This window comes from Eucalyptus grandis, chromosome 5, assembly GCF_016545825.1.
Source record: "Eucalyptus grandis isolate ANBG69807.140 chromosome 5, ASM1654582v1, whole genome shotgun sequence".
In the NCBI taxonomy this organism is placed as follows: Eukaryota; Viridiplantae; Streptophyta; class Magnoliopsida; order Myrtales; family Myrtaceae; genus Eucalyptus; species Eucalyptus grandis.
The window spans coordinates 61229629-61243266 of NC_052616.1; the positions used below are offsets into that span (position 1 = coordinate 61229629).

Genomic DNA, 13638 nt, shown 5'->3' on the forward strand with positions numbered 1-13638 from the left:
AGGTTCACTCCTATGTGGAGGAAGCCCAATGAGTTGTAAGTCCAAAAAGGGCTTGAGCCCATATAATAAGTTATATGAGGAAATAGGGTTTCTCACTATCTATATAAAGGGGTAGCAGCAAAAAATGAAACAACAACAAGAGAAAAAGAGAAAGCAGAAAATATGGGGTTTGAGGCAATATCTTATTTACATCAAGCTGGCGTCGGAGGTCGATTCGTGGTCCGATTGAGCTGAACTTTTGTCAGCATGTTCGTGGCACAATTTAATCGAATCTGAACGATTTGATTTTCGTTTGAAGCTCTATACATCAGGTTTTTCGTGGATTGATCAAAACCTATGTTTTTGGTCAGATTTATCCTTGATCTCTTGTGAAGTTCATGTGTATTACCAATGATTATGTTCTTGAGGTGTTTGCTGCTATGTACCTCTAGTATTTGCTAGAGAAGAACAATTTTATTGATAGTGAAGATTTTCAGGTGGACTCTGGTCCCGTGGTTTTTTATCTCCTCACATCGAGGAGGTTTTCCACGTAAAAAATCATCTTGTGTTCACGTGCTTGGTATTTATTTTACTCTACTATATCGATTCCTATTAAGTTTACACAAGAGGGGAGATTATTTTATTCTGATGCGTTGATTCGATATTGTTCGAATTATTACCGTTCTCCCATCATCACCACCGCTACCCTCTGCTGCTCCGCGCTCCTTCTTGCCAACGTCCATCCACGCCGCTACTGCAGTCAGAAAGCGACGACAAAGCGGCGGCTGCCCTGCTTAGTGAAACAACATAGCCGAGACTTCTTGGACACCTCCGAAGCTCACACCGTTCGCTGCCTCTTTGAGCAGCAAGCCCCTGCCCGACAACTTCCATGTCATATAGTGATTGCATATTTAGGTCTTTTGATTAAAATTGTATGCTATGTTAGAATTAAGTCATATCATATGTCATTAGAATAGTACATCAAGCATGTTCACCTTAAGTTAGAATATAATATAATTAGTCTTCATTGAAGAAAACCCAAAAATAATTAATTAGAATTGTATGATGATTAGAACCATTGTTTAGCTATTTATTAACATGGTTGTAGATTGCTTTGCTTCGAGGTATATCTGACTTTGGAATCAATGTATCTAAATGTCATTAGGACCAGACATCATATTACAAATCAAATTAGCAAAATGTACAATTTCGCCATTCTCAAATCATAAATCCCAACATTTGAGGACCCAAAAAAGGTGGTTTTTTTTTTTGGGGGGGTTAAAAGAAAGCAAGGTGGGTTTTACAAAGGGGCAAAAGTGTGCAATGTCCTTTAGATTCTTTCCATCTTTTTCCACGAAGAAGATCAGCTGTTGCGAGACGAAGGTCCCCGATGTCTCCAAAACAGGAATTCTGTTCATGTGAACTAAGGATGGAGTAAGTGTTCTTTCTCAGTATCTCCCTCAACCGCTCCAATTTGCAATTTTCTTTTGCCACCCTCGTATAAAACAAGAGTACTATAATCTATTCACACTATGGTCACACTATAATCGAAACCCCAGAACCACGTGTTTGTCTTTTGACAAAAAAAAAATTCATCATCTATTGACCGCATCTTCTGGTGCACAAGTGGAAGTGTCGTCATTAAAATTTAGCAAGTGGTTCTAATTAAATGACGCATGTCGCACGTGTTTTGGAGTTAAATAGTTAAAGTCCCAACTGTAATTACTCTGTCATCTTTTTAGCCAAGTAGGTAATATAATTTAATTAAGCACTTTTTAAATGCTTCACATAAATTTTAAGAAACACGTGCGCACTTTCAATTATTTTGTGACAGTCGACATCATCTTAAAGCTAAGTGAAGATATTTTTTGAAACGATGCTAACTAATTTGAGAAGTTCATCACTTGCAACCGGTCACATTACTTAGTATACTAATTTTGTTGAGTGACATGAACTATACCAAACCCTGCTCTCGTTTTGATAGCTTTAAGTATTCGAGAACGATGGGATGATTTATCTTTTTTATCGCAATACCGACATTGCAATGCTAACTATCTCGTTCAAGAGTAGATTAATCGCAACAAATTCTCGTTCACAAGCTAAATCTAAAATTCCAGATATGATGAAACCTTCACTAGAGATAAGGTCCCAAGGAAGACAAAATTCACACAATTTTGACTGCGTGATCAATCCTTTCTCCAGAGCACATCTATTAGCCAACATAGTTGAAGATTTTGCCCCTATCGATTAAATTTCTGGAATTATTATCGGCAACAGGCAAGTACATTTCGAATCGCTTATAGCAAAAGAATACAATGAATCGAACGAAGATACAGATGTTTTATTCCCATTGAGATATCAATTTGCCTTTGCCTTGTCAATGAACTCAAAGAACACTTCATCACGACGAAGACACGGAACAAGGAGGCATGTCCTTGGGCGGCGGACGAACCTTCTGATGTTTTTTCTTCCCATCTCGGACGATGAGGACTGCGTCCATACCCCAACTCGAATGGCGTTCTAAGTGACAGTGCATGAACCACACTCCTACAAGCACCCGTTGTAGATTAATCTGTCAATTATGCATTCGTATACAAGTATAAATCCGTGCAAGTAGTGATAAAATCATAGTACCTGGATTATCGGCTTTGAATCTGATCGCTGCCCACCCGTTTTTGGGCAGTCTGACGGTGTTGACATATGGTGGATTTACCGTATTATACTTTGATATATCAGTCTCACTGAAATTTCCATCGCCCATCCCGACGACATAAAAGCTATACCCGTGTAAATGCATTGGGTGATTCTCCGCTGCCCCGAAATTGGTCCCCTGGAATCTTATTTCAACCTCGTCATTATAGTCAATCTTCAACACTTCGGTAGTCACATTGGCAGCTTCCCCCAAGGCCGAAACATTTCCGGTGAAGTCGAACAAGGTAGGTGGTTGATCCGGAAAAGTTCTGTTGTAGACTCCATTTATATTGCTGCACACACCACAAACATAACGTTGTAGAGACATTTAGATGTTGATTAACGCATTACCTTTAAGACATCAAAGGTCTTTTAACCGGTTAAATTGTGTTTGATTTAAAGAATATTTCAACCCGTATCAACTCTGTCGGTTTGAGAGAAATATTCAATCCTAACAAATAGGATAAAATTTGGCAGGTCTAACAATTTACTTACTTGTAGTATGCCTGGAGAATGCTAATTGACGGAGCCGAAAAACTTATGTTGTTCAAGTTTCTTGCGGAATGCATAGTAGTGTTCCCTGGACCAAGACATGTTTTATTAGCTGGACATGGCTGCTGATTCACGGACACTGCGATCATAATGTTCCTAGTGATTTTGGTCGGAACCTTGGACGGATGTTCTTTGCTATTCAGACTCCTCAATTGAATAGTGAAGTTTCCGGCATCACTCTTGTTGGTAAAACCCAGAAGCTCAATTAACACGGGAGTCTCCGAGTGGTTATAACTGCCCTAGTATTGGAATACCCCCCTCGTGATGTTTTTATTGGATGGGGCATTGGTGTCCACAAATGGACTAAAAACCATATAGTAGCAACCGGGATTTTGGTCGCAGTGACCAAAATGTCCATCGTTTGACCGGGAGTAATCATGAGGTAATTGGTGTTAAGTGGCTTCTGATAAGCTCCGTCCATTCCGACCACAGTGAGATTGTGCGTGGCTATACCAAAGAACATCTCTTCATTCATCCCGGAGTGGATGATCTGAAAGAGATACGTTTTTCCGCGCACGACAGTTTTGTTGTATGCTAAACCTGCCAAAGGTAATAAAGCAACATGTTAAATAATACTGGTGGAGATCTTGATATTACTAGTAATATACAGGGATCATCATTAATTAGTATTTACGAATAATAGTTTCACCAAATATCATCACTTATTAATACAACATTTTCTTTTTATATAAATAGGACATATCAAACTTACTTAGATACTAGAATTCATACCGTTAGAGCATGAGTAGCTGTCTCCTGGTTGACCATGGTATAGGCCACAGACAGGTCTGTATCGCCTCCGGTTTCAAGAGCCTCATCAATTATGGCCTTTGTATCTCTCGTATACTATTTAGCTGCATGTCAATTAATAATTTTTTTAAGAAAAACAATCCAAACTATTAATTTGTGTGAGTGTGTGTTTGATTGGGCAAAAAACTTAAAATGTCAATTAAGTTAGCTAAAAATAGAATACTAATCACGATTGTGTGTTCTTGGTCAAACTTGTAAGGGTACATTTTTCCATAGGCAGGCATAATAATGAGAGGACCGTGTATAGTGGCTCGTGACCAGTCGCTATGAGCATGCCACCACAAAGTGCCTTCTTCCTTGGTGAGTACAATTTTTTGAAGAAAGCTCGAGTTTGAAGGGATTGGGCATTGTGTGATGAACTCTGGACCGTTAGACTAGGGATATCTTATTTGTCTCACTCCATGCCTGTAGGTGTGTGTGACATTAGAGGAGAGAGAGAGAGAGAGAGAGAGAGAGAGAGAGAGAGAGAGAGAGAGAGAGAGAGATATATATATAATAGTGATTCCATAAGGTCCTATGTTGGTGACATTAACGTAAATGGTGTCGCCTTTGCGAGCACGAATCTCCGACCCAGGAAATAGACCATTCACTGTCAATATGGTCCGATTCGTCTCACATAACATCTTAATGGGTGTCTCCTTCACCTACAATAAAAATCATCCTATGACTCTAGGACCATTATACACATAGTATAATCTTTGTTTTTTAACTGATGTAGAATCTTGTTAGTGCATCATTATCTACAAGTAACATTAATTAACTCAGAGGCTTGCATATGGACTTTCTTCCAGAATAAAGACTCCAAATGGGGTTGGAAACCACATCGCAAAAAAGCAGATAAATAATGTAATTGTAGATATTTGAATATAGTTTGGTATATGGATGCTGTAATCCTTGGCCTCAAGCATAATCCAAGATTTAGCTAGCTGAAGATTTAGATGTGAAGATATGAGATTGTAGTCAACTGTAATGCCTCAATATAATCTAAAACTTGTAATAAATGTGCAAGTAATCACTAAATATTCTATATACCCCATAAAAGACACCCTTAAAGAGCTCAAGAAGGGGATGTTCCTACTCACCACGAAATCATAGAAGAGGACTTTGCCTTGATCATGCAAAAAAGCAGGCTCAAAGTGAGCGCAAACCTTAGGAATGTTCCCATATTCTCTCTCTCTCTCAACAAGATACAACTGAACTTGTACCAATCACTTGATCCAGAAAGAAGACTTGCGTTATCTTCAGTCTCTTTCTTCTTGTGACCTTCCCCTTCCATTGATGGTGGCTATTTATAGGGAACTTCTTCCAATGTGTGATGGTCCCTATCTAGACAGTCTCTGTCTGCGCCGCGTGAAAATGAAGCCATCTTAGTGCTCACAAAAGCGTGTCCTACGAGATATTAAAAGAAAAAAAAAGTAAATTAAATGAGAAAAAGCAATTGCCTTCCAGTGCTTATTTTTTTTTCCGTTGTTTGCACGAAAAAGAAGATCCGTTGAAGAGCATCACAGATGGACGAGCTGACAAACTTCTCTCAACTTATTTTGTCATGTCGGCGAAAAAGAGAGAAAAAGAAACATTATTTTATGTGCTCATCCACTGCTTTAACACTCATTAGCGATTCCCATTATGTTCTTTTCTGGAGACAGGAGGTATCGACGTTTTCTTGACACAGGTTGACCAGTGAAAATTGTATTTTGCAAAAAAAGAAAGGACAAGAGAAAACTGTTTATATATATATATATATATATATATATATATATATATATATTTCTAATGGTTTATCATTATCATCTACAATAAAAAAGAATAAGTCGTACAGAGGTCTAGTTATCCCATTCTAGGTGCTCTAGTGAAAAAGTTGAGCCTTAAGTTTAATGAATAATCATTGGATTTTATGTGAACCATCTTATCCACGTCACTTGTTACGCAACACAACCCCATTACACATAATGTTTTCTCTTGTTTAAAAAACTTTTAGAACATTTGTTCAATCAGCTTTGGCAATCAAAAAAGAAACTTTCCAGTTTTTAAAGTGACGGCTCTCTTGTGACACGTGTAAATAAAACTTTTACAAATCAAATTGTTCCTTAAAATGTGTAATCATCAAACTCTTTCAACACAACCTTCTTCTATGGTGTATAAATAATTTTTTTCTCCAAAGGATGTGTATATTATTTAAGTGAATATAAAGCACAAATATTACCATTCTCCTGTACATGAAAAATGTCAGAAAGAAAATTAGAAAACTCAACTTCACTTTTTTCCACACCTTATAGTTGCAACAGTGGGCTAAGAGTTGAATCTCATATAATGTTCTCTCCCAACGCTCTTCTAAACACCCTCCCCTCTCCTCGAAGTCTGATGTCATTAAAAGGTTAGAATCCAATTAGTCCTAAATCTATTTTACGGATGTCAATTTTACCCTAAACTTTCCGATTTTACAAATTGATTATAATCTTTCTTGGAAAATTACAATGTAGCCCCACCGGCAATTTTCATGGAAATTGCTAATGGGCAATCCTTCTACATAGGATTGCCAGCGATGACTGGAGCACCACTTCAATGATTTCTTGAGAAAATTTATTGGAAAGACTATATCATAATTTCACACAAAAATTTAGGATGAAATTGAAAAGTTTATAACTAAATTGACGTTTGTACAATAAGTTAGAATTAAATGAGTAATTTTCCCAAATTATTGTGCTCGTCTGATAAGATTATCTAGTTCTACGAGTATACTCTCTACTTGCTACCCTATGTAGATCCTATGGATTTTAATTAAAGATGAGAGCCTTGAGATAGGAATTAATGGTCTCTGAAAATTAACAAGTCTTTATGGATAGTCGAGAGAAGGGCCTTAGATCTTCATTGGTTCTCATCGTAGACCCCTCATTGCAATATATAGGAATGTAAAAGCAAATTTTGGTATGGTTTACGTTGTTTTTGCCAATGTGAAATGATGGCTTGCAGTCATGGTTACTCTACCAATTCTCCGGGAGTTATATAGAGTAGGGTTTTACCTAGACCAAGCTGTTGTCTCAATTCCTCCGCCAAACACAAGCGTGTAGGATATATCTTTGTCTGATCTTTCTCGTGACACATAAACAACAAAATCCAGATCAGTGACGATAACAAAAATCCAGACTAAAACATTTTCGAGTAGCTAATTACAGGATTTAATTAACAAGCACGCGGTCTATATCATTGTTTGACTAGCGAATAGGAAATAGTGGGTGTTCTTATGATTTGTTCGGCAAGTTGCAAGGCCCTACACCTTCGAAATATGCGTCTGCAATCGCCAGGATCTACCTGATAGGACAAAACCATGTGGTCAACTTTTCTTTACAGAAATCATATGGACCCCCGACAAACCGTGGACGTTCCAAAGCAAGGGATGCTTATATCTGATTCTGAAAGTTGCTTATCGTTGCATGACTTGCTTCGGGCGGCCGATTGACCAATAAAGATGAAAGGAAACGAAACTTGTGTGATTCGCTTGATTAATGCTTCAATGATGAACCTCCAGATGCCAACCTGCAAACCGCTTGTGTGAATAGACTTTTTACTTTCTCGTTAAAAAAAAAAAAAAGACTTTTTACTTTTTTATAATTTAAGGACACGGCCATGAAGATTCGAGCACATGGAGAATTATGAAATACCCTGTAAAGGCCACTTAAGTCCAAAATTTGGCCCTCTAAAGAAAGACCGTGCCCCATAGTAGTTTGTGGGATTTGAATGAATGACCTCTAGTTTCTAATTAAAAATCTTTTAGTACCCCAATGAACTTAAAATCGTCTAATTTTTCCACAACATCAACAATCCATCCAAATTAGTAATCACATACTTAGTATTGTCTATTTTCTTGTTTTCTTCCAAAGAAATGAATTTTGACACATAATTATTAGTTTGGGAGAACGGGAATGTCTTGCGCCGCATCTAAAAATTCTCTCATCAGAGATTTGCTTCTGCCGATGAATCAATGGAAGAATGTAGGAAGAACAAGATAGAATATCTTTGAGGCATGTAGATAATTTCCCTAAATTGATGCTATTCCCACCATGTTGCCTCCTAACCGGAGATTCCTAACTTAAGGAAGTTTCCTAGTGTATTTCGACACCATTCCATTGGCATGTAATTCATTCTTCAAGAAATCATTTTTTCAATTAACATGTCCCCACCACCACACAAGATGCCATTTCAATTGACCATACCACTACATGATAATGAAAACGCGAAAAGGAAACCAAATTTTGTCGGGAAGATTGAAAAAGAGCTTATGATGTAGTATCGATGAAGGTGTTTTCATGGAATTATCTTGCATAATCGCTGATTAAATCATTAAACAAGGTCATGTGGGGCCAATTGAAATATAAGCGTAACATGGCCAGCCTGTTAATCACAGTAATCCTGGTCGCATGCGCGGCAGTGACCTTGGTCTTTAGTTTACTGTAATATTCCGGGGGCTGACTAGCTACATGGGCCATGTTCTGTTTCATGTAATAATTTTCTCTGTCATATGGACACTTTTTAGGGTAAATAATGGAGAACTCGACAAACTAAATGAGATCATCCCGGTCAAAAAGAAGCCAACGATTCCATGGTTTTGCTGGCCAAAAAGAAAAAAAGACCCACTCCAAGGTTCCCAGCAATAACTCTAAAGAGATGGAATATTCGAAAAGAAGAAATAAATGATTTATCCACAGATCATGGAGACCAAATCATTTCTACCATTGTTCTTAGGAGCTTTAGGTTTCGTAATCTAGCATTATCACTAATGATAACGTGATATAATGACAAGATGAGCTTCAGTAGACTTGATATATTCTTTTCAACTTTTTCAGTAGTGCACTAAGCTGGAAAGTGATTCCTCGAGGATCGATCCCCTCTAGCTTCGAAGCCGGCGTGGAGAGGACTTGCCCACCTGCTTTGTGTGACTGGTCAAACAAAAGAGAGAGCACTCGATGTGAAGCGCAATAACTAAGCAATGGCATTCCTAGGAATCATTTTTTTCCATGGATAGGTACTTTTGCAGTCTCGTATTACAGATATGCACCCATGATGCAGCAGAAGAGTTGGCGCAGAAGTTAAAAATGTTGCTGTTATCCATCGGGGCGAATGATGATCCGCTAATACACCGGCGGAACGTACGTCAATTAGCTTTGGTTATAGATTGACCTAGAGGAATCTAGCCCTAGCACTCTAAACAAGGGCTCGCTCTACACATTCTCAGTTGATTCCAACCACATACGTCCAAACGAAAGTTAGCTATACAAATAATTAAGTAAAAAAGATTAATTAATTAACGTTTAGAAAACTCCCTCTTTCTACCCAAAAGGGCCTCATCGATCTCAGCTGCTCGTAGACCATCTTTTCCTTCCCTCCAAATTATTTGGTGAGGAAATCAAAGCGAAATGTTCGGCATCCTTTACTCTATCATGGGTGCACGCTGTATATCTGTATTATTTGGTGATCTTAGTATACTAATTTTGTTGAGTGACATGAAGTATACCAAACCCTGCTCTTGTTTTTGATAGCTTTAAGTATTAGAGAACGATGGGATGATTTATCTTTATTATCGCAATACCGACATTGCAATGCTGACCATCTCGTTCAAGAGTAGACTAATCGCAACAAATTCTCGTTGACAAGCTAAATCTAAAATTCGAGATATGACGAAACCTTCATTAGGCATAAGGTCCCAAGGAAAAGACAAAATTTACACAATTTTGACTGCGTGATCAATCCTTTGTCCAGAGTACATCTATGAGCCAACATAGTTGAAGATTTTGCCCCAAAATATGCCGGGGCATACTCTATTTCATTTTTCAGCCCTTAACGAGAAATAATAAATAAAAAGAAGAAAGGAAGGCCATTCAATGTTGACCAAAGACCCACACCCAAGTTCCATAGCCTTGGGTCCGCTATCCCGATCATGATTTTCCTACTCCCATAAGGAAAGGTTCATGACTAGCTAAAGCTAAAGTTCCATTAAAGAGCGTTAATGATGCAAGCCTAGGGTAGGCTTTCTCAAACAGTAGGATCGGAAGAGTGACTCGCACACGAGAAACGGGATGAACAAAATTTCAGTACTGCGCAAGCTTAGGAGAACAGTCGTATCTTTGTCGATACCGCATCAGTTTACCTCCTCAGGGAATATAAGGTTTTTTCAAATCACTTATAGCAAAAGAGTACAGTTATTTTGAATCGAACAAACCTTCTTACTTGCCAAAACATTTGCAGCCAATTGAAACTGACTAGAATGATGCAAAATTGCAAACTCAGATACAAAATACAGACGTTTCAATCCCCTTAAGATATCAATTTACCTCTGCCCTGTCAATAAACTCAAAGAACACTTCATCATGACGAAGACACGGAACAAGGAGGCATGTCCTTGGGCGGCGGACGAACCTTCTGATGTTTTTTCTTCCCATCTCGGACGATGAGGACTGCGTCCATTCCCCAGCTCGAATGGCGTTCTAAGTGACAGTGCATGAACCACACTCCTACAAGCGCCCGTAATAGACTAATGTGTCAATTATGCATCTATATACAAGTTTAAATCCGTGCAAGCTATATGTTTCTATGCATTTCTACCGATGAAATTGTAGTACCTGGATTATCAGCTTTGAATCTGATCGCTGCCCACCCGTTTTTGGGAAGTCCGACGGTGTTAACATAAGGTGGATTCACCGTATTATACTTTGATATTTCGGTCTCACTGAAATTTCCATCGCCCATCCCGACGACATAAAAGCTATACCCATGTAAATGCATTGGGTGATTCTCCGCTGCCCCGAAATTGGTCCCCTGGAATCTTATTTCAACCTCGTCATTATAGTCAATCTTCAACACTTCGGTAGTCACATTGGCAGCTTCCCCAAGGCCGAAACATTTCCGGTGAAGTCGAACAAGGTAGGTGGTTGATCCGGAAAAGTTCTGTTGTAGACTCCATTTATATTGCTGCACACACCACAAACACAATGATATAGACATGCAGATGTTGATTTATGCCTTACCCTTAAGACATCGAAGGTTTTTTGACCCGTTAAATTAGCTTTGATTTGGGGAATATTTCAACCCAAATCAACCCCACCGGTTTGAGAGAAATATTCAATCCTACCAAATAGGATCAAAATTGGTAGGTCTAGCGATTTACGTACTTGTAGTATGCTTGGAGAATGCTAATCGATGGAGCTGAAAAACTTATGTTGTTCAAGCTTGCCGAATGCATAGAGTCGTTTGGACCGGTACATGTTTGATTAGCTGGACATGGCTGTTGATTCACGGACACCGCGATCGTAATGTTCCTAGTAATTTTGGTTGGAACATTGGAAGGATGTTCTTTACTGTTCAAACTTCTCAATTGAATAGTGAAGTTTCCAGCGTCACTCTTATTGGTAAAACCTGGAAACTCGGGTATTATGGGAGTCTTCGAGTGGTTATAATTGCCATTGTATTGGAATATTCCCCTGTGTGACATTTTTGTTGGATGGGGCATTGGTGTCCACGAATGGACTGAAAACCATGTAGTAGCGACCAGGAGTTTGGTTCGCAGTGACCAAAACATCCATCGTTTGACCAGGAGTTATCATGAGGTAATTGGTCTTAAGAGGCTTTAGATAAGCTCCGTCCATTCCAACCACGGTGAGATTGTGCTTGGCTATGCCAAAGAACATCTCTTCGTTCATCCCAGAGTTGATGATCCGAAAGAGATATGTTTTTCCGTGCACAACAGTTTTGTTGTACGCCGAACCTGCAAAAGGTAAAAAAGCAACATATCAAATATTATCGGGGGAGATCTTGAAATTACTAGTAATATATAGCGATTGTCATTAATTAGTATTTACAAATAATTTTTTTGCAAGATATCATCACCTATAAATAAGGAATTTTCTTTTTTATATAAATAGTACATATCAAACTTACATATATACTAGAATTCATACCGTTAGAGCATGAGTAACTATCTCCTGGTTGACCATTAATGGTATAGGCCACAGACAAGTCTGGATCGCCTCCGGATTCAAGAGCCTCGTCGATTATGGCCTTTGTATCTCTCGTATACCATTCAGCTACATGCCAATTAATAATTTTGTTAAGAAAAACAAACCAAACTATTAATTTGTGTGTGTTTTTGAATAAGTGAAAAAATTATAATGTCAATTAAGTTAGTTGAAAATAGAATACCAATCACGATTGTGTGTTCTTGGTCAAACTTGTAAGGGTACATTTTTCCATAGGCGGGCATGATGATGAGAGGGCCGTGTATAGTGGCTCGTGACCAATCACTGTGAGCATGCCACCACAATGTGCCTTCTTCCTCGGTGAGTACAATTTTTTGAAGAAAGCTCGAGTTCGAAGGGATTGGGCATTGCGTGATGAACTCTGGTCCGTCGGACCAAGGATATCTTATTTGTCTCACTCCATGCCTGCAGGTGTGTGTGACATTAGGGGAGAGGGAGGGGGAGAGGGAGAGAAAGAGAGAGGGAGGTGGTTTTATTATTACCAGTGAATAGTGATTCCATAAGGTCCTGTGTTGGTGACGTTAACATAAATGGTGTCGCCTTTGCGAGCACGAATCTCTGGCCCAAGAAATAAACCATTCACTGTCAATATGCTCCGGTTCGTCTCACACAACATCTTAATAGGTGTCTCCTTCACCTGCAACAAAAATCATCCATTGACTCTAGGACCATTATACCCATAAAATAATCCCTCTTTTTTAATTGATGCAGAATCCTTTTGGTGCATCATTATCCACAAGTGACAGTAATTAACTCAAAGGCCTGCATATGGACTTTCTTCCGGAATAAAAACTCCAAATTGGGTTGGAAACCAGATTGCAAAAGAGTAAGTAGATAAATAAAGCGATTGCAGATAATTGAATGTAGTTTGGTATATACATGCTGTAATACTTGGCCTCAAGCATAGTCCAAGCTTTAGCTAGCTGAAGATTTAGATGTGAAGATCATCGTTGATAAAAGGAGATTATTGTGTTGAATACACTAATAAGAGAACATTTATGAATTATGAAATCATAATCAACTGTAATGCCTCAATATAGTCTAACTTGTAACAAATGCACAAATAGTCACTAAATGTTCTATATGTCTTAGAAAAGACACTTATAGAGCTTAAGAAGGGGATGTTCCTACTCACCACGAAATCATAGAAGAGGACTTTGCCTTGAGCCATGCAAAAGAGCAGGCTCAAAGTGAGCGCAAACCCTAGAAATGTTCCCATCGTCTCTCTCTCTCTCTCTCTCAACAAGATGCAACTGAACTTGTACCAATCACTTGATCCAGAAAGGAGACTTGTGTTATGCTCAGTCTCTTTCTTCTTGTGACCTTCCCCTTCCATTGAAGGTGGCTATTTGTAGGGAACTTCTTGCAATGTCTGATGGTGCCTGTCTAGTCAGTCTCAATCGGCGCCACGTGAAAACGAAGCGGTCTTGGTGCTCACAAAAGCGTGTCCCATGAGATAATAACAAATGCAAATTGAAGGAAAAAGAGCAATCGCCTTTCAAAGGCTCGAGCTCTTTCTTTTTTTTTCCGTCGTTTCCACGAAAAAGAAGATTGATTGACGAGCGTCACAGAGGAAGGA

General features: G+C 38.7%; 1 protein-coding gene and 1 pseudogene across 1 annotated transcript; both read right to left on the bottom strand.

The window, feature by feature from the left end:
- Nucleotides 1-2070: 2070 nt before the first annotated feature.
- LOC104447689 (laccase-15-like) lies at nucleotides 2071-5277 on the bottom strand. The gene is made up of 5 exons (XM_039312533.1): nucleotides 5115-5277; nucleotides 3955-4076; nucleotides 3166-3762; nucleotides 2614-2963; nucleotides 2071-2526 (listed from the first exon to the last, which is right to left on the bottom strand). Exons 3-5 carry the CDS (start codon nucleotides 3309-3311, stop codon nucleotides 2381-2383), a joined length of 642 nt encoding a protein of 213 aa, XP_039168467.1. The 5' UTR covers nucleotides 3312-3762; nucleotides 3955-4076; nucleotides 5115-5277; the 3' UTR covers nucleotides 2071-2380.
- Nucleotides 5278-10188: 4911 nt separating this feature from the next.
- Nucleotides 10189-13389, bottom strand: LOC104445767 (annotated as a pseudogene).
- Nucleotides 13390-13638: the final 249 nt, after the last annotated feature.

Bases quoted from the DNA above. Each gene is read 5' to 3' on its own strand.
- LOC104447689 (XM_039312533.1), bottom strand. From the start codon at position 3,311: ATGATCGCAGTGTCCGTGAATCAGCAGCCATGTCCAGCTAATAAAACA. The intron at 2,964-3,165 runs GTAAGTAAATTG...TGGTGTGTGCAG, and splicing joins ATTCTCCAGGCATACTACAA to CAATATAAATGGAGTCTACA. The intron at 2,527-2,613 runs GTACTATGATTT...GGGTGCTTGTAG, and splicing joins ATTCAAAGCCGATAATCCAG to GAGTGTGGTTCATGCACTGT.